Here is a 25,075-nt window from a genome sequence, read left to right on the forward strand (position 1 = left end):
ATTAACTCTAAACCATCATTTACACAATGACGCCAAAACAAACTTTCACTCTATCGCTACCTGCATGTTGCTTCATGTTGAATGTGAAGTTGACATAACATAATGCCCCTGCTGGGCATTGAAATATCTCTAAATAGTTAAATTAAGATACATTGTTAGTAGAACTTCACTCAGTGCATAGGAATGTATTTAACGAGGCTCATCTTTTCACCTAGTACATGTACATTTCACTGCAGTGTTGTAGATCACCAGATCAGTGTATTCAGAGTCATTGATATGGTAATGAGCTATGATCAGTAAAGCTTCGGAAGAATAGCAGCGGAAATCGTCACTCGTCACGGACTATTTTTCATCATTATAAATAATGTTCTTAAGGTTAATAAGTCAGATCATCTGATACATTTCTGGTGCAAGTAACTATTTGTTAGTCTAGCTCTAGTTGCTTTTGCAGTGATTAAAAAGATTTAAAAAATGTGTAAGTTTATAAGAATAATGAGCACCTTCTAGCAGTACAATCCTGTTACCATGCACATGCATAAAATATTTTTCAATATATGTACTTTGACATCATGGTGACCATTATGTCGTAATGATAATGATGTTGAAATCATGGTTCCACTGCATTGTTTGTCTGGTGTTTTTTTTGCATAATACTTGTAAAAGTGCTTAGCAGCAGTGTTCTAAGGTATGTCACATTCCTTGGTACAAAAAGCATGTATGAATGACATCAATCACTGAATGACAGCAAGACTACCACAATACAATCCAACTCAGGGCAGGGAAATTAACCAGCCATTCACTACCCCGGTAGTCCAATTATAATTGGATGATGTCATTTCAAGGAAAAGTATATGGTGTCATTTTAGTTTCTGCTATGTTTCTGTAGTGAAAAGAACTTTACTTCAATTTTGAATATTCTATACTCTCAAATAGTACAATGTTCAAGCCATAATTTATGACTTTTTGATGACATCTCTTAACATGTTTATCGAACCGATTTAAATACTTGTTATGCATGGAATTTCACACTAGTACTTTAGATGGAAATAGCCTGAATGTGAAATACCGTACTTGTTTTATTTGAAGTGCATGTATTCTATGTACATGTCCTTTCATTACAGTTTCAACTTAATAACTTTAGGGCTCACATAGCCTCTTAATAACTTTAGGGCTCACATAGCCTCTTAATAACTTTTTGGCTCACATAGCCTCTTAATAACTTTTTGGCTCACATAGCCTCTTTTACAAAAAAGATCATTATTTATTTGTTTCTATTTGTGCTAATGTTTGTATTTGAGAAAATTCTGAGTTGTCCTTCCATGAATGTTTTACTGTGAGCTAAAGAAAGAATGGAATGGCATTATTACCAAACGCTTCAGCGTGGTATTAAGAGTTTGTTTTCAGGGGTGGGTGATACCAAGGTGGGAAATGGATGCACATAAGGGGTTAATTCCTTGAATTGCAATATAGAGGGTTCAGGCCGAAATACAATATATAGTGTTTTCATGTTTCGTCTGATATTTCTGTGGTATTCTGCTGCTGTAAGTAATGCACGATTTGTTCCGAAATTCAGTATTTTGTGTGCATTCCAGGGTTATTCGTTTTTTGCTGAAAACACCCCTATTTTTTAATGGCAGAGTCGAATAGTTTCACTCCCACTGGGAAATCTGCATTGTTGCTTGAATGAGAGCTAATTAAACACATTTCCCAGACCGGCGAAAGAGTATGCAACAGCCAATTTTAACAGCCTGTCACATGATTTTAGTCTGAATGTCAACAAGAAAGAGGCTAGTCCATTATACGCAGGAGTAATTGGGAGTAGAATATGTGAGGGATAGTATTAACAGAGATGTGTATACTGGAAAGTAATAACTATCATACTTTGCACTCTGAGCATTCCTGTTTTAGTATACTGGTTTGAAAATGTTGAACTTGCATGATTTGCAATGTGTTTTTTTTATACTGAAACTCCCCTATTGATCGAATTCCGGGTTTGAACGAGAACGACACACCACGTGATACATTTGAATACAATGCTGAAGGCAAGCATGCCGTGTTACTGTGGTACTCCACTGACGGGATGACTTACTAGTACTGCATGCTACAACTTCGCTTCTGATGTTGCTTGCTAGCCGTGGATTGAATGAATCTTGATTACCGGTTAAAATGTTGCTCATTTGGCGTTGGTAATCTTTATTTGGAACTGGGTAACGCCGCAACGTCGCCAGCAGAAACCTCCTGGTACTTCATACTATGATAAAACTCAGTCAACATACACCAAGTTCTGTCAATCGTAGTATTCCATGTGATGTACACCTAATATGCAAAAAATGTTGCTAAACTGGATAAAAATAGCAGACGAACATTTATTTACAAAATAAAAATACTTCGGTTGCCAATGAAAACAAGCCGGTAAAAAACAAGCAATATGTTTTCGGTTGTTACCATGGTAGGACATGAACGTGAAGCTAACGTCGGTTTATAACTAAAACCAGGCACCTTTATACGAGGTTCGCAAAATAACATTCAGTCTTTAGAAGTCCCTTTATTTTATTGCTAAGACGTATTCAGCCGTTAAATGTATTATTTCCAACCGTTTTGCGATAGTATTTTCTAGATTGGAGGCAGCATTTAGATTTTATTCAAAGTTCAATTGGGATTACGTCGACAGTGTAACAATGTCGTGCGCAACGTAGCCAGAATAAAAGGCATGATCATTTGGCCACTGCTATTACAAGACTGGTAGGAGGTAATAAATTTGGGGCGAAAGTATTCAAAAAACAGATTTTGGCTGTTGCCATGGTAGCGGTGGGTCAGGATTGTTTTTCCAATTAGTGATGGTACGATCTGCCTATCAAGTTTGAACAAAATCAGCCAAGCCCAAAAAAATCACAGAAGAGTTAAAAAGCCATTCCTGGTGAACAGTTACTCTAACTTTGGGGTCAAATTTCTCATTAATGAAAAAAGATATAAAAAATTCAAATAGTAACTTTGTACCCACACTCAAACCGAGTACAATGAGCTATGTCTGAGGTGTTATATCACAGGGAATTGGACAAACTTATGTATTTTAATAAATTATTGAATAATAAAATGTTATATAACTTTTCTTTTACCCCCCCTTCCTGGTATCTATTTTTAAAATCAAGTAATCACTATTTTTATTTTGTAAACACATTTCCGTCTGCTATTTTTGTCAGGTTCAAATCGTTCACCAATCGTTCATTTTTGGCATGTTAGATGTACATCACATAGAATACTAGGATTGGGAAAACTTAATGTATGTTGACCACCTGGAAACTGAGTTTTATCAATCTTGAAGGGCTCTCTGAACATCCACCCGCAGCCTGGACCCGCAGTAAAATCAGCCTTTTCACTTCGGCGCGTAGATGTTTTGACTTGACAAGTTGTTTGACAGCTAGCAAAAAGATTGTGCGACGCGCATCGTCGGCGGCGTCTTTTTTATGACGTTTTGAACACTTAGTCAATTTGAGCAGTATTTATTCGGACAATGACTCAAGTTTAGACGTCTGATTATTTTATTTTCACACGTACAGTGACACGCGTTCTACACTGACACGCGTTGCTAGGTCGCAGCACTGTCTTGGAGCATATTAATGGGCAATTGGGTTCCCCGACCTAAATTTCTATCCCGATTTGTTGCACGTTCTTTCTTTAATATGAAATAATCAAATATGGGACATATGTAATAATAACAGAACCCCATACCCTCCCAGTGGCTTCGCTCGTGAAAGAACGGCAGCAGGATACACCGCATCACTCGTGAAAATAACTTCCATACGCAATGAAAGCCACGGGGAGGGTATGAGGTTCTGTCATAATACTTCATTATCACTGAAAACAACTAAATCCTGGTATAAGCACCGGTTAGGCAGGCTTGAACTATGCATGTGAAGCCACCTGAGAGGTATATTCAATCCAATAGATTTCTCATTGTTTGGTAACTATTTGCTGCAAATGCAGCAAAAATCAATATAAAAATATTACCCACACAGCATTCTACAGGTTACTTGTTGTAGTATGAGACTGTTTTGCTAACAGAATAGCTGCATTACACAAAGTGTTGCCACAGGAAGCAATGGCTATCGTGGTATATTGTGAGCAATGTCGCTGTGCCATTAACAGAAAAGTGTCTCCTAGTGCAATATTACTGTTCTATTCGTTCTTGTAGTCGCAGTAATTCTGACATACATTGTATGTCCCAAATGTTGTGAAAGATTATGGAGTTCATAACAACAAAATCAACCAGTCTGATATTTTCCATTTAGTATTTCTAATTTGCAAACAACCTCACAAAGATTCAATCCACACTACCTCGAATTCATTGACATCCCACATATTTTCTGCTATGTGTTCATATTTGCAAATATTGCCCATCCCAAAATGCTGATGACTATTGTGGTCGCTTCCTTTCTAATGAGTTAAAAAAATACATTGTATCCTGTGTGAGAGTTTTTGTAAAGCAATTGATATACAAGAAATTGAGTTACAATAGATAATGACTGGTGCCTAAAACAACCCAAGGCTCAGAAAAAAAATTTTGGGCAATTTGTTTTTCATTCTAAAATTGTCATTAAATTTCTTCTTTTATCTTGATTTTCTCTATGAAAAACTTCTGTACACACACATGCATCTCTGTCATTGTGCAGTGACCAGAAACATAATTATTTTTTTCTGGACCTTATAGAATAGAATAAAATAGAATATTGCTTTATTACAACGTTAAAGAAAATTTGACAATTCTTTTTTGGTTTCTACACATGTAGGAGATGTACATGCATTTCTCTGGTTAGAACAAATTACAGGATTGTTCTTTGCAGATGTAAGGACATTGCCGTGTGTAAGCATCGGTCGGTGTTTTCAACTTTAAAGTGTTTCCAACTTGAAAGTGTTTCTAGAACTATTTCTAAAGTCGGTAGAAAATATTAAAGAAGCCAAACTAACAAGCACATCTATTTAGAAATGTATAAGGATAATCTTCATGAAGAAAGGCCTTATCATGAGTAATTGATCGTGTTTGATTGAAGCCCAAGAGTGCTTAGTGGATTTATTTCTTCTTTATACAGCTTGTCAGCAAGTCTCACAATAATCATAAGTACCCGGTACACTTTTATGCATGTCAGGTGATTTGCTGAGTGTGAACATGATGTTAATCTTGTCTCTCAAGATCACTGAGTTCTATACGATAACATATTCGTGTTGTTGTCCCTTGATAACCGTGAAGATGCTGAACATATCCTGCATTGAGATGATGAAAAAAGAAAAAGCCCTCTTCGAAGAATGTCTGTGCATTGTTGGTTAGATTAACAGGGACACTACAGTCGTATTTACTGGCATTCATCTTGACTGTAGCTGTACCATACACATCATTGTCTTCGTCTATATAGTTTAGTCAACTCTGTTTATTCACTACTATCTTGTGTTCTACTTATGCTTGTCAGGACTTGTCAGAATCTTTGGAATCATTCTACCAAGGTATTGTAGTCTGAGGTGGTGTTCTCACCATTGATGATCTCGTATGTAGCTTCTTCGCTATAAGTTTGACTTCTTTGGCTGCACTATAAAGATATTAATAGGGGTTTACGTTGATTATTACATCAGATCAGATAACTTTCTCATTGAATGCTAATTGTGAAGCTCAAAAGGAATTAAATACAACCTTGTCAAAATAAAGAAAAAAATTGTTCATGCACAGCTTTAGTGATGTGATTAAATATAAGCGTTAAATAAATCATTTTTGATGTCTTCTCTAAGTGAGAGGGGGCATAGTGATGACTATCTTGTCTGTCACATGCTATCTTAATTTATTCATTATTTTAAGGAAGGGGGGCAAGGGGGGATAGCTTGTACAGGAAATAAAAAAGGCATTTTACGTTTTTACAGGAAATAAAATGAAAGTTACATTTACAGTAAAAAATAGATTTTTACACTTAGATATTTTAGCAAATTCCTAATTACACTTTACATTTTTATAATATATTTGATAATTTGTGTTTAAGAATCAAAATTGGAAATACGCTTATGAAAAATAAGATCTTCATACAAATTACGGTTGAATAAAATAGCTGATTACATTTTACATCTTGGCCATGTTGAATTTACGTTTCTTATTTATTTAAATTCCATTATTAACCAAAATAAAAACAATTGATTACAGCTTACGAAAATACCCCGTGCTGACCCACTTTAAGGAAATTGTGTAACAGTAATAATCATGCATTACCAAAGATTTAGTTGAAAATGAGAAAAGAATGAAGAGAAACTGATGCAATATCTGATAAGATCCTATTTCATGTGGGTTCTATGGGCATGTGTATCAAACTTATTCAGACCACAATGGACTCTCGAAAAAGTTTGATTCTGGTTTTTAAACTCTGAATATGCAAAGACACTAGAAAAATCTGAGACGAATTGTAATCACTTTATTCACAGACTTATTTATTTGCATTAGTATTTTCTAGAAGTTGGATTTTATGTGACTTTGCATTTCACATCTTATAAATCCTTTCCCTTAACATGTGAAATTAGCAATGAACTATTTAGTTTATCAGAAAGAATAAGCTTGTGTTGCATGTAGCCAGTCTGACTGTGATAAGTCACGACTCATTCATATTCAACCACTTTTTTTTTGGTATGCAAAAGCATATCCTACTTCTTTCCGGCTGGATTCATCTGCCCCACCCCGATCTCCTCAGCTAAAACGTACCTAAAACTCCTCACCTACAGTGTCCTTTATCACAGTCCTGATCAGTATTCTACATTGTGGATGTCACTGAACAGGGTTTGTTACGTAGGTAGACACTTAAAAACAAATTGAGAGATGTGGTGGCTATTAGACTACCGTAACTTAATTGGTGTCTGCATCAGTCCTGCTTTGTCTTACCAAGTGTGTCTTGTATTTTTTGAGTGAATACCAGCGGGGATTCTCTGTAAGCTTCATTTATTTCATTGTTGGAGAATGAAGTGGTTATATGGAATCCCTGAACAGTGAAGACCTTTGTTCACTTGAACTGGCATCAAATCAATAATCTCAAGCTTGCTAGTAAAGTTTGTTTCTTTTCCCAACAGTTTATTAAACACTCCGAAATACAACTCTGATTTACACATGCAAGTTTCAAGCGAGCATATTCTGCTTAATTATTACATCCTGGCCTACTCTGCTTAATTATTTTGATCCATGCTATGTGGCTATATCCCATTGGTGTGGTCTTTAAGTAAAATTCCACCACTTGACTGCTTGACCAGGTTTGCAATTCCTGCTGCATACCTTGACATTTGTGTTATCATTCACAACTATTGTTCATATAGCTTTATTGTAATTCTGGCTGTAATGTAGAAAGTGTTGAACAAATTTGTAGCTATTTCTTTTATTCTTGATCAGACTTCTTCAACAAATATATTTAATAATACTAGCGAATAATATTGTTAATATGTAGTTATTTGTAGTGAGAATATTGAATAATATCGAGAATATTGAATAATTGTAAGCTGTTTCCATTAACTCTGTGAGTTGAATACCTAAATTCAGATAAACCAAACCTAGTTTGAGGTTGAGGATAAATTTGGGTACAACACACCAGAAACAAAACTCTTTTGAATTGTGGAGTGCACATTTCCGAATTGAGTTGTGTACCAGCATGATTGTACTTGTTAAAGTGGTCCATGGTTTTTGACTAAACATAAATAAACCTGGCCTTTGAAGGGTCAAGATGCAGCAAAGGTTAGTTGACATACATGTAGGTTCTTTGAAGCATGACATTGAACAAACCCAAATGTTTTGTAGGTGACATACCTCTACTTGATGTGAATGTGGTGTCTGTGTGTCGGTATATAACATGCTCATCTTAGAAGTGGATCTGTAGAGTTGGTCAGCAGTCATTTCTTTTTCGTAAGATTCCTATTTTATAGATTTTTTTTGTCCATATCTATCTTTTCTGAACAGAGTAGTGTGTGTAAACTGACAGTTGTTGAGTTTAGCATTGAGTCTCTTGGAATTTTCTACTTGGCCTTTATCAAAGACCTATTGTAAATAATGAAACAATTAACTGACCGAGTTTCATACTTAATTAGCAGTTAGTACACTGTATTTAGTCTCTCAACAAACTTTCTACAACATAAGTATTTTTTTTTAGGCAACTAAAGTTATATTGAAAATATTTTTTTTTCACAAATGTAATATGAAGCTTGATTAAAAAATGATATTGTTATTTTAATTCTGTTAACTATTTTAAATTGTAGATTTATCTGCTACACTTATCTCATGAATGTTCAGTTCTAAATTAGCCAAGATACTGAATGATAAATGAATGAATTCAAGGAAATTCTTGATGGCTGTCAATATTTGTTCGTTTATGTCGACAACCCCTTCTGTACTGTACTGTACTGTACTGTACAGTGAAACTAATTGTGTGTTTGTAACACTTTAAAAGAAACTATTCAAAGTGTTAATTTATGTATGTCCTTCTCCCTGAAAGTTTGAATTTATGTACATGTAAGGTCCATGTGTGTGTAAATCCAAGAAAACAGGACATATTTGAATAATGGAATTTTGGGGTCGTGAGAGATGTCAAGCATTATGCAAGCAATAAAACATAAATTGGCACACACCCTATCATTGGTGTGCTAACAAATGAGTAGGTAATCGGTAAAGGTATGTTGACGGGAACAGACAAGAGTCGCACAGACACGTACCCCCCCCAAAGTGACCTATTGTTAACTTATCAACTGGTAATAACCTGTGTTCATCAGTGATTCAATTCTATTTGCTCTTCGTTGATCGTTAACCATAAATTTAGGTCCTGCTTCTTCACATTCTTTGTGTAATTTTTTGTTTTTGTGGTATGCAAGACATTGAGAGTGGAGCTTAAGATGTATATATTTAAATTATTTTGCATTTAATAATCTGAGGTTTCCATGTCTTGATTGTTTTCTTTTGATTGTGTTTTGTCATTGTGTGGATGATTTCTTCACATGCGTCTATTTATAGTTATTGAGTGTTCAGGTCCTAGGAGTATCCTAACTGTTGATGTTCAGGTAACTGTGTGATTCAATTGTCAGTTTCCCGATAGATTATATTAAAGCATGCACTGATTGTCTGTACATGTACGTAACATGTATGTTACTATGTTTATTGTCCCGCAAGGACCACATTGATTTAATTTGAGTTTCAGAAATTTTGATTGTCCTTCTGAGAATAATTTGCAGGTAAACAAGCTGGCTTCATATTACCCATCGTGTTTCTTAGTTTCATTATAGTGGAGCATGAATGTATGAATGTGCTGAGTGGATAGTTGGATTTGAGTCAAATCGATCGGCGACTGACTGTTCTATGCCTAGGTATTAAAACTTTTTTAGCTCCACTGTCAACTTTGTCGAGCGGAGCTTATCATATGAGTGATTGTCCGTCGTCGTCCGTGTTAATGTTTTACTTTTTCGACTTCTTCTTGAAAACTACAAGCCTGAATGCTTTGATACTTCGTGTATATGTACCTTGGGTAGACCTCTCTCAGATTTGTTCATTTCATGATCATATTTCCAATTTTCTAATTTTGGTGAATATTTTTGTAATTTTTGGTAAAAAGTGATATTTTCGACTTCTTGTTAAAAAACGCAAGTCCAATTGCTTTGATATTACATATATAGGTACTACATGTGGATCTCTCTCAGATTTGTTCATTTTGTAATGATATCTTTAGTTCTCTAATTTAATGAATATTTTTGTCATTTTTGGTAAAAAGTGATATTTTCAACTTCTTGTTAAAAACCGCAAGTCCAATTGCTTTGATATTACATATATAGGTACTACATGTGGATCTCTCTCAGATTTGTTCATTTTGTAATGATATCTTTAGTTCTCTAATTTTAATGAATATTTTTGTCATTTTTGGTAAAAAGTGATATTTTCAACTTCTTGTTAAAAACCGCAAGTCCAATTGCTTTGATATTACATATATAGGTACTACATGTGGACCACTCTCAAATTTGTTCATTTTGTAATGATATCGTCAATTCTCTAATTTTGGTGAATATTTTTGTCATTTTTGGTAAAAAGTGATATTTTCGACTTCTTGTTAAAAACCGCAATTCCAATTGCTTTGATATTACATATATAGGTACTACATGTGGACCACTTTCAAATTTGTTCCTTTTGTAATGATATCGTCAATTCTCTAATTTTGGTGAATATTTTTGTCATTTTTGGTAAAAAGTGATATTTTCTTGTTAAAAACCACAATCATTTATGGTGAAAAATGATATTTTTGAATTGAAAACAGCAAGTCCCATTGCATTGATACTATGCATATTGTTCATTTTCTAATGATATCTTCTGTTCTTTAATTGAAGTGTGCATTGCTAACAGCGGAGTTATCTCAGCCGAGAGGCTGCTTGTTTTCAAATTAATTTAAAAATGAAATCAATTTTATATAAGACTTTATTCAGTATCTTGGCCCCTGGGCTTATGTACAAATTACTGAATACATTAAACACTTTTTAAGAAATACATTGCTAGGTTATGTTGTCATTACATGTAGATGATTTGAACTGATTTAAAAAAAATGTTGAATGTATGTTGTTTTTCCAATTCATTGTCTTAACCATAAAAACTTGATGAATATACGTAGTAGAATATTATTCATATTTAATATTGGGGTAATTAAAAAGCATTGATAAAAGAATTGCCAAATCATTTGTGAGAACAAAATTTGTTGGTTAATAATAATAATATTAATATAAAAATGCTAATCGATTTAAATATACAGCTCGTTTATATATTAGAGACTGATATTTGATATTTAAATTAAAAATGAAAAGGCTGGCTGAAAGAGACTGCCTTACAGCAGTTTGCTGTAAAAGATATAGTAGTAAATTATTATTTAATAACTATGGGACTTTAATATAATAACTGAATCTATTTATAGACAATGTTGTATTATCAGTTTTTATTAGTCACATATATTGAATAATTAATGTTGTCATTTTCGCATCGGGTGTTTTGTGGATAAATATAATAATTATAATAATTTTATGATACTGTCCAATATTAGATAATTTTAAATTATTTGCTTCATTTAAAATTAAAAAATTTTCTTTATGAATGATGACTTTTTATAAAGAATATTTTAGTTGTTCTCAATCCAGTACTTAGTCTTCTAAGAGGAAACTGCTTATGTGGTTATTTTTAGATTTTTCTATTAAATCTGGTATGTGTGAAATCAGTGGTTGTTGTTATTAGTGTAGATGAGGCATGCCACAACTATCTGAGATAGAGACTGAGAGTAATAGACTTTAAAGACCTGAGACGAGAAACCTCACAGGTACGTGTACTGTTGGCAGGGACAGATAAAAGTAAAGGAGGTCTGTTGAGGATTTCTACATAGACAGTAGTACATTTTATGTGTGAGAAGTGAGGATGGTAGCGCCAAAGGTCTAAGGCATCCCCCACTCCCAAATTAACACCAGGCATTTTGAGTCAGAATGCCCAATAGACCATTTTCCGTTCACTGCGAGAATCACGCGTTATGCGTGAAATCGAACGTAAAACAGGACAAACAAAGGTCATAGCGTCGTAGTGGCGTCAAACATCGCGTGGGATTCAACAAGCGCGAAAGTATTTTGGGGGACATTTCCATGCTTAATAATGTGCTGTACACATTTGATGATAGACAATTTTGATTAAGTAAGGGTATTCGGAAGCAACATTCCTCTGTCGAAGATCGGCCGGTCGATGTGAGCTACGAAATAAAGAAATTCGAGTTGAAAATCAAATCGTTCGACTTTTACAGCAGACCTTCGACGCGCGTCTTTCATGCATCTCGCGAGATCTTGCAATTGTACGGAAAATCACCTATTAGGAGTTGAGACATTCTCTAGACTTGTTGGATTCTGTTTCCGTTGTCCTCACTTACATATGATTACAACATTATAGCTTCATTGCCTGCCATACTACTGACGTTTAGCAAGTCAAATTTCAGTATACCTTTGCAACTTGCTGTTTACCACAAAATGAACTACTACTTGTCTAATTTTGGCTTACTTGTTGATTTTTTGTTTGAAGTGTGACGTTAATCGCTTTTCATAAAATTTTGTACCTGAATATTTGTCACACATAATTTTATTAATCAGAATTTGAATAACTTGATTTATTCAAGGCAAAAATTTTGTTGGGAAAATGTATGCTGTTCAAAAAATGGTTAATTTCTTTTATGAACGCATACATTAGGTGTAAGATTTACCAAGACAGCTCTGGTATTCGACAATTACGTAGCTCTGATATGATTACTAAATACAGCAGCAGGTATGAAATTCCACCTACTAAATAAATGCAACTGATATTATGCTTTAGTTTGTATACTCCATTTGAATTGGGAAGGATATTGTAAAGCCAGTGATCGGACATCCCAAACTATTGTTGACTATAGTATTCTTTGGTGATCAATTACATATCTGGGTCACCAATATTGATTATTTAACAAAAGGAAATAATCAGCTAAGCATGTCTTCTCAGGACCTTTGTAAGGATACTTATATCTGATGTTTATTTGTATTCTTATGTAAATTAGCTGTCTTTGATATGCATGCTTAAATATAAGGCCACCACACCGCTACCACTTCACCACCACCACACCACCACCACCACACCACCACCACCACGCCATCACACTGCCACATCACCACCACACCACACCACACACCACACCACCACCACATCGCCACCACACTGCCACCACATCGCCACCACATCGCCACCGCACTGCTACCACACTGCCACATCGCCACCGCACAGCCACCACACAGCCACCGCACAGCCACATCACAGCCAACGCACAGCCACCGCACAGCCACCGCACAGCCACCGCACAGCCACCGCACAGCCACCACACAGCCACATCACAGCCACCGCACAGCCACATCACAGCCACCGCACAGCCACCGCACAGCCACCACACAGCCACCACACAGCCACCGCACAGCCACATCACAGCCACCGCACAGCCACCGCACAGTCACCGCACAGTCACCGCACAGCCACCGCACAGCCACCGCACAGCCACCGCACAGCCACCGCACAGCCACTGCATAGCCACCATATGGCCTCCAGTCTAATGCTACCACACAGTCACCACATGGCCTCCACACTGCCTTCGTACAGCCACCACCTTATACACATTATGAGTTCTTAGTAACTGGCAGTGATATTGATTTTGTCTGTTTTACCTACCGGTAGTTGGAAAGTATAGTTTTTTGTGTTAAGTTTTTTATTTTTGGTTTTGAGTTGGATTGTATTTTATTATACCAACAATATTTTATAGTACAACTTGTTTTACTTTAATTCAATATAAAAATATTGACAAGTCAATAATATTATTATAGTAAACTGAACAGTATTTTTAATGTTTGTTCTTTTAGAAAAGTTTTTGGCCTATCTATGGATGGCTTTGTGTGTGGAAGTGGTGTGTGTTGGGGGTGGGAATTTAGAAGATAATATTGTATCGTTTTTGGAGAATTTAACTGCACAGCAAAAGTCAAAGGTCATATGTTTAATTATTGTGCAACTGTCGGAGGTCAGATCTATTTGTAGCTGATTTTTTGATCTCGGTCAGCATGTTGGTACGTTGCATGGGAATTGAAGTCTAGCAATCTTAGGTATGTTAGTAAAGTGAGATATTTGTGTCCTTATTTTGTTACCCGAACACACAGCTAAGCGACTATGTAGGGGGCAGACCTATACATGGCTCACCCAGGAGTGATGGGTTTCACTCCTTCTGTTTCTTAAAACTAGTTGCTCAGTTTCACTAACAAGCTGAATAAATAATCAGTTTATGATGCTAAACAGGGACGTGATATTTTCAGTAACTTTTCTAATTGGAGTACTTGTTAAAAAAAAAAGGGAGGGTGGTGGTGTTCAGGTTTGTAGATTTTCTATGTAAAAGGCATTGTTTGACAAGTTGTGGGCATGTCAGGAAGGAGCTATGTAGCTATGTGATTAGTTATGCACCCATGCAGCTACTGAATGTCTGTATTGTTGTTATTCTCTGTTTAACTGAAAAGAAGTGGCCACGGCTACCTACAGCAAAAAAAAAATTACAGAATTCTTGAACAGACCTCAGGCTCCAATGATGTCAACACATTCAAACTTAAGAATGTCTAAAAATGTTATACAGAGATTTGAGGGGAATGTCCGATTGTGGCAGTTTTCGAAGGGTCTTCATGTGAAAAAATAGTTCACAGTTGTTGTAATGTGCGCATTATGTTCAGTATTCTTATTGTTAACTGTTGAAAGAGTTTTATTTTATTGAAATTCGAAAGAATTTCAAGGTCGATTTGATTTTCCATGCTGCTGTTGATGGTGACCTCAATTCAGCTAAAGAAAAAATTACAATTGTGGAGACTATGAATATTTTAGTTTGGAAGTGACATATTGTTACTAAATATTCCATTGTTCATTTCAAAAACAGGTCTCCTATTATTATACAGGACTTGTTTATTGGAATATGCAAATTATTTGAACCATGCTTGCTTAAAGATGGGGATGGGTTAACCCAATCCCAACATGTACATAGGCATGTAGACGTGTCAATGAACATGCTTCATGTGCCAGTATATTGTTGCATCTTTTGGTGAAATTTACACTGTGTCTCCAAGTCTTGAGGACTACTGGTGAATTTACACTGTGACTCCCAGTCTTAAGGACACTGGTGACATTTACACTGTGACTCCTAGTCTTGAGGACACATGTGAAATTTACACTGTGACTCCTAGTCTTGAGGACACCCGTGAAATTTACGCTGTGACTCCCAGTCTTAAGGACACTGGTGACATTTACACTGTGACTCCTAGTCTTAAAGGCACTGGTGAAATTTACACTGTGACTTCCGGTCTTAAGAACACTGGTGAAATTTACACTGTGACTCCTAGTCTTGAGGACACATGGTGAAATTCACACTGTAACCACCAGTCTTAAGGACACTGGTAAAATTATCACTGTGACTCCCAGTCTTAAGGGTACTGGTGAAATTTACACTGTGACTTCCGGTCTTAAGAACACTGGTGAAATTTACACTGTGACTCCTAGTCTTGAGGACACATGTTGAAATTTACACTGTGACTCCCAACAGTGACTGCCAGTCTTAAGGGTACTGATGAAATTTACGCTGTGACTCCCCAGTCTTAAGAACACTCATTGAAATTTACACTGTGACTCCTAGTCTTGAGGACACCCGGTGAAATTTACACTGTGACTCCCAACTGTGTGACTGCCAGTCTTAAGGACACTGGTGAAATGCTCACTGTGACTCCCTGTCTTGAGGACAGATTTTAATATTCATTTCCTGATGATATCTTCAATTCTTGAATTTCGATGAATATTTGTGTAATTTTTGATAAAAAGTGATATTTTCGACTTCTCGTTGAAAACTGCAAGTCTGGTTGCTTCGATACTATACATATTGTTCTTTTTCTAATAATATTTTCAGTTCTTGAATTGCAATGTGCATTGCTAACAGAGGAGCTATCTCAGCCGACAGGCTGCTTGTTTACTAAGTATGGCAGCGATGTGGTGCACAAATTCGATAAGCTACATTAAACCCTATGGTTAGTCTTACTTCTTCCCCTTGGCAATATGTCACCGTTAATCATTACAAAAAACACTGTTCCATATACATGTAGGGAATGAGGGGATTTGTACTGATTGTGCATGGTGAATGTGATATTAAATGTAGGTAAATACATGCTTAGATCCCCTTGAACTGCTCAAGGTGTGTGCTTAGTAAATGTATTTCAAGGATACATTGCATGTTGACAAAACAGTTACCAGTAAATGTTTATGTTGTTATATTCTTTACCACTTTGACCATACACCCACATAGTGCACATACTCGACTATATTAAACTGCATTCGAATGATATTGGGCACAGTCTTATTTCAGTTTGTCGTCAAGGACACGGCTATGAACCTATCTCTGTACGTGTGCATGCCAATTTGTGGAAAGTCATATTTGGACACAAAATTGTTGTGGTTGTAGGCATATATTAATTCTGTCCTCACTGGTTATTACCGTAACATTGAGAATAAGAAATTCATATTATGGCTTGTGTCCCTGGTTTAAGATAATGTCCGCCGTAGGATATAATTGTTAATTTGCGGTCGCTTGGTTATAATGTACCCAATTCATCTAGGATTAGTTGACCTTGTCACTTTCAATTCCTGGGAATTTTCATCTTTTATGCAAATGCCTTTAGGAAAGTTTTGAATATTGTGGACGTTGGTTCTTTTAGTATGGGAGGTTGGGCCAGCTTTCGGCTTTAACTATTGTGGGCAATGGTTCTGTAAATACAGGACATTGGGAAAGCTTCCAACTTAAGTATTGGATCTATAAATATACAACATTTGGTGGAAAAAAATTAAATAAAAAAAGTGCTAACGCCACCCAGCCCTAAAATGAGGATCACAGACGGCCTAAGTATAGCTGAGGTAGACTGCAGAATTTCGGGTTAATTCAATTCCTGTACAACCATTTTAAGTTGATATACACAGAAATACAATAAGGTGAACTGAGGTAAAAAGTTTTAATATAATCTTGATGTTTTGTTTGTATTGACAGACAGCAGACCCCAGTGTCTTCTAGCTGGTGTCTGGTGTGCCGTGCTTTCGCCTGAGTGACGTCACCATGCCGGTATACGCAGCCAAGAGACACGACCCACCAATGGATATGTGGGACGACTCGGAGTATTCGCAGCATTCTCAAGCTTCCAATCATATGGGAATGCCAAAGTAAGTCACTGATGGTTACCATAGTTATATCTACTAAATTCTGTTTGCTGAACTTGTATGATGAAATTGAATGATGATCATATTATAACTGAAATATGAGTGTACGTAAAAAATGATAATTATTCAATTACGCAAAAATCACTATACTAAACTAATGCATTTGTGACACACTCAACGTTTATTGATCAACACATCTCAGCTTTTGATGATAGTTAAATACATAGACACTTGTTATATACTAGCCTTGAAAAGATTGTACCCATAAGTCTCTGTTTTGAACACTGAAATCTAAGTAACAAGAAAAAGTAACTAATTTTAACTACCTGGGACTATCCCATTTAAAGAACATTTTTAATGTAGAATACTTAGTAATTTGTCTACATGGACAAGTACAGCTACAAAACAGCCTTTTGCAGGCTCAAATTTTGATGTAAAAGTATGGATTATTGTTCAAATGCACATGGCTGAAGTGTTCTGATGTACTAACAACATGAATATTGAGACTGTAATTGTATCAATTGTGTCTGATATACTATTAAACTTATTTTGTAAAAAGCGCTAATTTGGGTTAAAGGGAAAACCTCAAAATGTTGTAACAATGAGTATTTAACTAGGGTATTTTAGATCATTAGCCCTGCTGGCTAACTAAGGATAAACCACAAAATGGAATATAAAGGCTTAGTCTATTACAGCTGATGGAAACTGGGGATAAAGAAAAATTTGATGAGAGATTTTTTGAAAAACAGATCAATTCCATAACAATTTTAACGATAACTAAGAACTGCTTTTGGCAATTAAAATGTTCGTAACATTCTTATGAACACTAAAACTAAAAATTAGCAAATTTCGTTTGGGATACATTGCAATTTGTTATAATCTAAATTGTAAATAAATTAGCATATTTGTCAAATTTGCTCAAGAAACATTATCAACAGACAGTTTAACCATTTGAATATCTGGTGGTTGCCAAGGAAACATACAATTATGGTTTGTAATTCAAAAACTAGTTCAAGTGCTTCCAGTTTGTTGGATTGATCAACAGCCAGTTAATATTAATAATAACTCAGCAAAGTTTCAGGAAATTCAGAACCACAACCATTCTTAAGATTAAAATTAATTAAAATGATGATTACATTAGATATTCTTACCCTGATTAATTATTCAGATGTATGCTATTGATTTTGTTCACTTGAGATTTCAATAAACAAGATTGGGCTTGAAAACGATTTCCTCAGTTGAGTGGATAGTCATAAATGAACACATCCATATATTTATTGTTGGTTAGAAATGCACCTCCATGTAGAAGTACATGTACTATATTTCTTGCATGTAAGCTCAAGTGTGGTTCAAGTACATACATCTGAGATGGTAATTTGACATAGTAACAGATACTCTAGGAATCTGAGTGGGTGTCTAACAGAGGAAATACAGTATGGTGTAAATAACCTTTTTATTGTCATAATAATTAGTGCATAGTTGATGAACTCTCTTGACCTTTCAACTTGACAATTTGTACACAAAACGGAGCAGACTGTTGATCTACTGTATTTACTTTATTAGTGAATTACAGAGGTGTTTCTATGGTCAAAATAAGTAATTTTTCATTGATTTTATACAACAAATGTGCTTTCTGGTTCATATATGATAATTTATTTATCAAATTTATTTTGACTTCAATAATATCTTATCATTAGTTACTTTTACGTATAGATAAACCTTTCTTGAACTTGAACACTGAAAGGACTGAGATAGTTATAATAATATAATTATTTATTTAAATAAATAAATAAATGAATGGAACATTCCTTTGCCTCTACCAACACTGCTACATGAAGACAAAGCTGTTAGAAAAACATATAATAGAAATAAAATGAAAAAGCATTAAGATGAAAAAAAACTTTCTGGTATTTTATACAATATAGTTAGCTTAGGAGAAGTTGTTTGGATTTACACAGGGTTTAGTTTAGACTGAACTACAGTTTACACAGAGTTCTATTTAGCCAGGTTTTACTGTATGTTCTGTTGTACCACTGATTTTCAAAACTATTACTATTTACTATTGCATCGTGACACTACACACGCATGGCTGAAGGTGCACTATATTTTGCATATCAATTGCTTTTGTGGTAGTTTAAAACTTTCAACTATTTCCTTATTGATGTCCTGATCTAATTGTCTTCGTGTCCATTACTTGGCACGTCAGTGTAAGATCTGATATGTTTACTTCTAGTGGGTATGGAAAACAGAACGGCTATGTTCCAAACGGGTATGTCTCAAATGGACCCACAAAGGGAGCAGTGTCTGCAAAAGATATTTATGGTAAGTCTCAGAATTAAAGTGTGTTTACTACGTATGTTCAGAGAGAAAAATTGAATGGAAGACTCACCAAGATAGACACTAAAAAGGACTGTGTCTGCTCAGTTTATAAAGCATTACAGCAGGAATTGTTGGTGGTCGCTTCATTGTGCAAACTCTTTTATGTTTACAGAGATAAGAACGTAACTCTTTCTGGATAATTGGAAGCTTTAATGTTTTATATTTATCACTAGCCTTCTACAGGTGTTTGCGACATTTATACCTTGGTCTGTCAGGTGCTTGTGTCTCAGACAATCTTCCAATTTTAACACTGTAATCACTATTCTGTTTTTTATGAGATCGGCATTAAAACTATTGGACCTATTGGAATGTCTGTGTAACACTTGGATGGGTGTAATGTATAGTCACAATACCCACTCTGAATAACTATACCACTTGGAGGCTGTCAATATTGCCCTTCGTCCTGATAGTTTGATAGAGCGTAGCATGGTCTGACACAGACACGGTACATCTCCGCTGATAATAAGGTGTCAGCATGTAACCTTTGTCGTATTGACTACCTGATCAATGTTTAACCCAGATTTGATTAACTAGTCCAACTAATTAGAACTGTAACCAGCTGTATACACATGTGAAAACTTGGTACAAGTGATGAGGTTCATTTTTGTTCAATATTACGTATTCAGACCTATCATTTCATACTTATTGAATTACTCATTATGAGAGAAAGCACTTTCGTCTCCGCCCATTCACTTCATACATGATTAATTGAGGAGTGTACTGTCTTTGATGACTAAATAAAATTAAAAATTGAAATTTTCCAAATTTCACGGAAGACCATAAAGGGACACCATGACAAAAATAGCAACCATGTCTGTTGTGAAATGTATTAGGTATTTGTTTGTTTTTACGACTCTCATGCAGAGATATCATACTCTTATGTTACAGCACGGCGGAAACAGTACACAGACGCAAGGCTAAGAGTTCATAGTACGTTTTTTCCATGTGTCCCAAGTTTCTTGTTTAAAACATTACCGAGTTTCTTATCAAACTCTGCCCATCACTGTACACCTTTCTTACTACAATGAGAACAGTAACTCTTTCTTCATCTCCCTGTTTGCAGTGAGAACTGTAACTCTTTCTTCATCTCCCTGTTTGCAGTCATAATTGTGTGTTCCTTCACACTAAAATGCACGCTTGTTACTAGTAGCTGAATTTTCTGTCTTTTCATTCTGTGATTTTTTTGTAAGGGAATCATGAATTATGTAAGATGCAATCTAAACTCAGTCAATTTCTTCACCTGTTCACTACTACAATATTGTTTTCCAATCAACATTTTCTAAAATTTCCTCTCAATTTTGAACCAAATATGACAATATGATATTGCTTGTGATTATGAATATTGTATTGAACAGGACTATTTTTTTTTTTTTGGAACATGATTCTACTTTTTTATTGCATGATAATTCATGCTGTAGTAAATAGCACTTCAAATGAAATGCCCCTTACTGAAATCACGGAATTGATAGTTAGAAGTTAGTTCTTATATTGAATGGACAATGTAACTATTACTTACAGTGGTCTATGGAAACCATAATTTCATGGCATGAGCTGTGTTGGCCAATTTTTCCTCCATATTTTTCAATCCATGTGATACTTTACTAAATGACTGTAATGATACCAAATATTAATACATTAGTTTTACATGGATTGAATCTATGTGTGGATTTGGAATGAATTTCTGGCTTTCTTGTCTTTAATACTTACCGGTATATGCAATACTGTAAATTATTTTATATTTTGCTAGAGACAACATTTTATAGCAGTGAACTTTTCACTCATATATTTGGGTGCCGCGTTATGCCTACTTTATATAATAGTAGTATTTTTTTTTGATTCTTTAGGACCAAATAAACAAAATTTCTTTTTGCCTACAAATTTTGATCCAAATTTTGTTAAAGATGAAAAAAATGACTTTGGTGGTGAACAGATTAAATACACCATTGAATATCAACATCATTTTGAATGCACTCAGTTATCAAATGGTAAACAGTAGAGATGAGAATCAAGTGTTCAGTAATGCATATATTTTATTTTAAAATTATTTCTGTACTTCTAGCTAGTTATAGGTAACTTTCAATAACCGATATTAATTCTTTTCCTAGGTATACTGACTGATAGTAGATGTCTTACTATACAAACTGTTATAACTTTAGTAGAGTGTCCCTTTCCCTTTGTAGTTCAATCAGTGTTCTCATCACTTGGAATCATTCACAACATCACTCACATGTTGATCTGATCTAATAATCAGTTAAATTCTTGATTAATTTAAGAAAATATTTTGTACTATACATTTAAAGGGTGAATTTCACACTGTAGTTACTTATATACATGTAACTGCATTTTGTAAATATAAGATAAAATTGTTTTTCTAAGCAGGGAGCTATTGCACCATGGGAGAACCGCAATGCACCATGGGAGCATTGCAATGCACCAAAATGACTTGTTGTAAAAATTGCAATAAGTTTAAATCTCAAGAACTTTTTTAAATTTTAGCTTCAATTAAAATTAAATTTTAATTTTGATAAAAAGGCTAAAAACCTGCACAGCTTAGATGCAGTCAATTAAGGTGTTTTTTAATTGATTTTGTTAATTGCAAAACACTACATCTACATAAAGTTTTTCTACAAATTGGATTTGATTTCTAAATTGCAGAGAACACTGATTAGTAGATAGAAAAAAAGTAAATATACCATTAATTATTTTTCAGTTTGAGTCTGTCAAACCTAAACAAACAAGATCTTGGCATGTAGATTTTCTGATATATGTATTGGCACAAATTTTAAGGGGTCAGAACATTTGAAAATTAAATTAATGGTAGATCCGACATGTTGTCAAACATGCATTCAGCATTTCTTGGTGTGAAATTGGTGAGACTTTATTTTGGTTTATTTTATATATTTTTGTATATTACTAGTTATGAATGTTTAATAAGGTGGATTATGTGTCACTTGGTTTTCACCAAGGAGTCGATGATAAAGGTGGTGATGATGAGATGGTGCTTAGGGTTCACAAATTTTAGAATGAATGAATATGTTTAGATCTGTCTTGCTAAAAAACTTATTTTCAGAATGTTAATTACAGGGTGACTAATTGTAAAATGATGTACTTTTTTTGCAGAACCTAGAAGGAATGCGACAGGTAATGAGGGTCCGGAGATGCCAATGTTCCCAGTTGAGGTATGTGTTATTGATATCTCCATATGATTCAGGTGTATGCTGTGTTGTGCCTGGCATCCTCAAACATTTTTTCAAACATGCAAACATGGAAAGTTTAAAATAAAAATATTCTCAGTTATGCGAGTACAAAGTATATGTAAAATGAAAAAAGTTCATGTCTCTATTGGTACTTCAGTAACTACGAGTGTAGAAGGTAGAAACATTCTTAAAAGATCAAAATAACTTCTAGAGAAAACTGGTGATGACCAATTGATAACCCTCCCCCTCCCCCTTCCTCCAGGATATTTACCCAGTACATTATTGGCATTCCATGAAGTTACTTGTCATGCTGTTATTCTCTTTCTTTCTTCACAAACGTACAAATGGTTGGACTTGATTGATATCTATCTCGGTATCTATACCAATATATAGACATGATTAAATCCTTAATCCATAGTGTCATTAGTGTGCTTGGTACCGAATGACTAGACTCTTCTATCTAAAGGTTTACTCAGCCTGATAAGATTTCATTATAGAATCTCACCCTGGTATACTGTGAAAAACAATCAACAACTTGCTCATACAGCAGATTCACAATGCATAACTCCCCATCTGACTAAATTGTTATGATTTGATGCGCTCCAACTCTCAGAGATCACGTAGAGGTTTTGTTTACTAGCTGCAAGCACTAGTTCTCTTCATATACCTTGTGACCAGTTGAATTTTCACTTTTTACATTTTACATTTTTACATTCACATGCGCATCGATTACTTCCCCTCTGGAAAAACATTTATGCTTTAACGCGACTGATCATTTACCACCACATAGGGATTTTGTTTACTTACTACATGCCAGGTTGATCTGTGCATTCACACCTTTAACCTCAGTGACCAGTAGAATTTCCCATTTTCTCACAAACACATTCAGTTGTGTGAACGTATTTATATCGTTCAACAAAAGTTGTTTATTGATTACTGTGTGAATTTGGAGCAAAAAGACATAATTTTAGGAACAACAGATTTTTGATAACAACAAATCTTTGAAAGTGATGTAGACAACAAATCACTGTTGTTCACATTAAAATATAGTTGTTCAGTAATTCTTTTTGTGTTTATACCTTTTGAATGCCAAGCCAATTTTTGTCATTGTCTGGTTACTATATTTGTTTCCGTGGTGTACTAATGGCCAATTACTCTCATGTTCGGCTACCCCATGTTATAGTCTATATGTAAGCTGCCACAGGAATAATCAATACATTGTGGTAAAATGCAAAACATTTCTTGTTGGAGTCAAAATTGACTGGACTATTTTCTGTTGGAGAAGAGGGTGTTTTACGATTGGGTAAGAACCTATTAGAGCTCTGGTGATTTTTACCAATTTTGTTAAAAAAACACACACACACACACACACACACACACACACACACACACACACACATTCCAAAAAATGCCTTTCATATTATATGTTTAGATTTTTCACATCTGCACATAATTCTACCCCCCCCCCCCTATCCAAGGTTACCCACGTCTATTAAATAAAAAGTTGATCATTGCAGTGATGAGATGTTGATTATGCATTGTATCTAAGCATTAGAAGCTATTCATCAACACCCATTACACAGTATCAACAATTTCAATATAAACATAAAAATATAGTAATATCATCATGTCTATCATCTTATAGCATTTGGCTACCTTCTCCGTTGATCGAAAAGACGCTGTCTTGACGGTAGAAGATAGTATCCGCAAACTCAAATTAATGGACGCCAAGGGAAAAATATGGAGCCAAGAAATGACATTACAGATTACAGACAGGGAGATTATTCTTGTGGACAATGAGACACAGGTATAGTGTTTCATTTCTCATTTTAAAATAGCTGCATTTGCTTGTATGTTGGCCTTCTGGTAATATGAACATAGTACTTGTTATATAGGTACTTGCTATGCCACAACAGTACTCATATACATGCATATACATTTGTATGTTGGCCTTCTGGTAATATGAACATAGTACTTGTTATATAGGTACTTGCTATGCCACAACAGTACTCATATACATGCATATACATTTGTATGTTGGCCTTCTGGTAATATGAACATAGTACTTGTTATATAGGTACTTGCTATGCCACAACAGTACTCATATACATGCATATACATTTGTATGTTGGCCTTCTGGTAATATGAACATAGTACTTGTTATATAGGTACTTGTTATGCCACAACAGTACTCATATACATGCATATACATTTGTATGTTGGCCTTCTGGTAATATGAACATAGTACTTGTTATATAGGTACTTGCTATGCCACAACAGTACTCATATACATGCATATACATTTGTATGTTGGCCTTCTGGTAATATGAACATAGTACTTGTTATATAGGTACTTGCTATGCCACAACAGTACTCATATACATGCATATACATTTGTATGTTGGCCTTCTGGTAATATGAACATAGTACTTGTTATATAGGTACTTGCTATGCCACAACAGTACTCATATACATGCATATACATTTGTATGTTGGCCTTCTGGTAATATGAACATAGTACTTGTTATATAGGTACTTGTTATGCCACAACAGTACTCATATACATGCATATACATTTGTATGTTGGCCTTCTGGTAATATGAACATAGTACTTGTTATATAGGTACTTGTTATGCCACAACAGTACTCGTATACATGCATATACATTTGTATGTTGGCCTTCTGGTAATATGAACATAGTACTTGTTAT

At 34.9% G+C, this 25,075-nt stretch overlaps 1 protein-coding gene across 4 annotated transcripts in view; it reads left to right on the top strand.

Moving 5' to 3' along the window:
* LOC100377331 (epidermal growth factor receptor kinase substrate 8-like) overlaps positions 1-25,075 on the top strand; it is a 59,218-nt gene that overhangs the window by 13,189 nt on the left and 20,954 nt on the right. For 2 of the 4 annotated variants that reach the window (XM_085500987.1, XM_085500990.1), the window contains exons 2-6: positions 16,623-16,792; positions 19,023-19,111; positions 20,057-20,098; positions 22,289-22,347; positions 24,011-24,172. In XM_085500987.1, coding sequence (XP_085357113.1) covers positions 16,689-16,792; positions 19,023-19,111; positions 20,057-20,098; positions 22,289-22,347; positions 24,011-24,172 — 456 coding nt within the window. In that variant the 5' untranslated portion in view covers positions 16,623-16,688. Of the gene's footprint in view, positions 1-15,591; positions 15,613-16,622; positions 16,793-19,022; positions 19,112-20,056; positions 20,099-22,288; positions 22,348-24,010; positions 24,173-25,075 lie in introns of those variants that run through there. The other 2 variants (XM_085500988.1, XM_085500989.1) reach the window with 2 other exon arrangements.

Source organism: Saccoglossus kowalevskii, chromosome 7 (assembly GCF_978046115.1).
Source record: "Saccoglossus kowalevskii chromosome 7, keSacKowa6.1, whole genome shotgun sequence".
Classification (NCBI taxonomy): domain Eukaryota; kingdom Metazoa; phylum Hemichordata; class Enteropneusta; family Harrimaniidae; genus Saccoglossus; species Saccoglossus kowalevskii.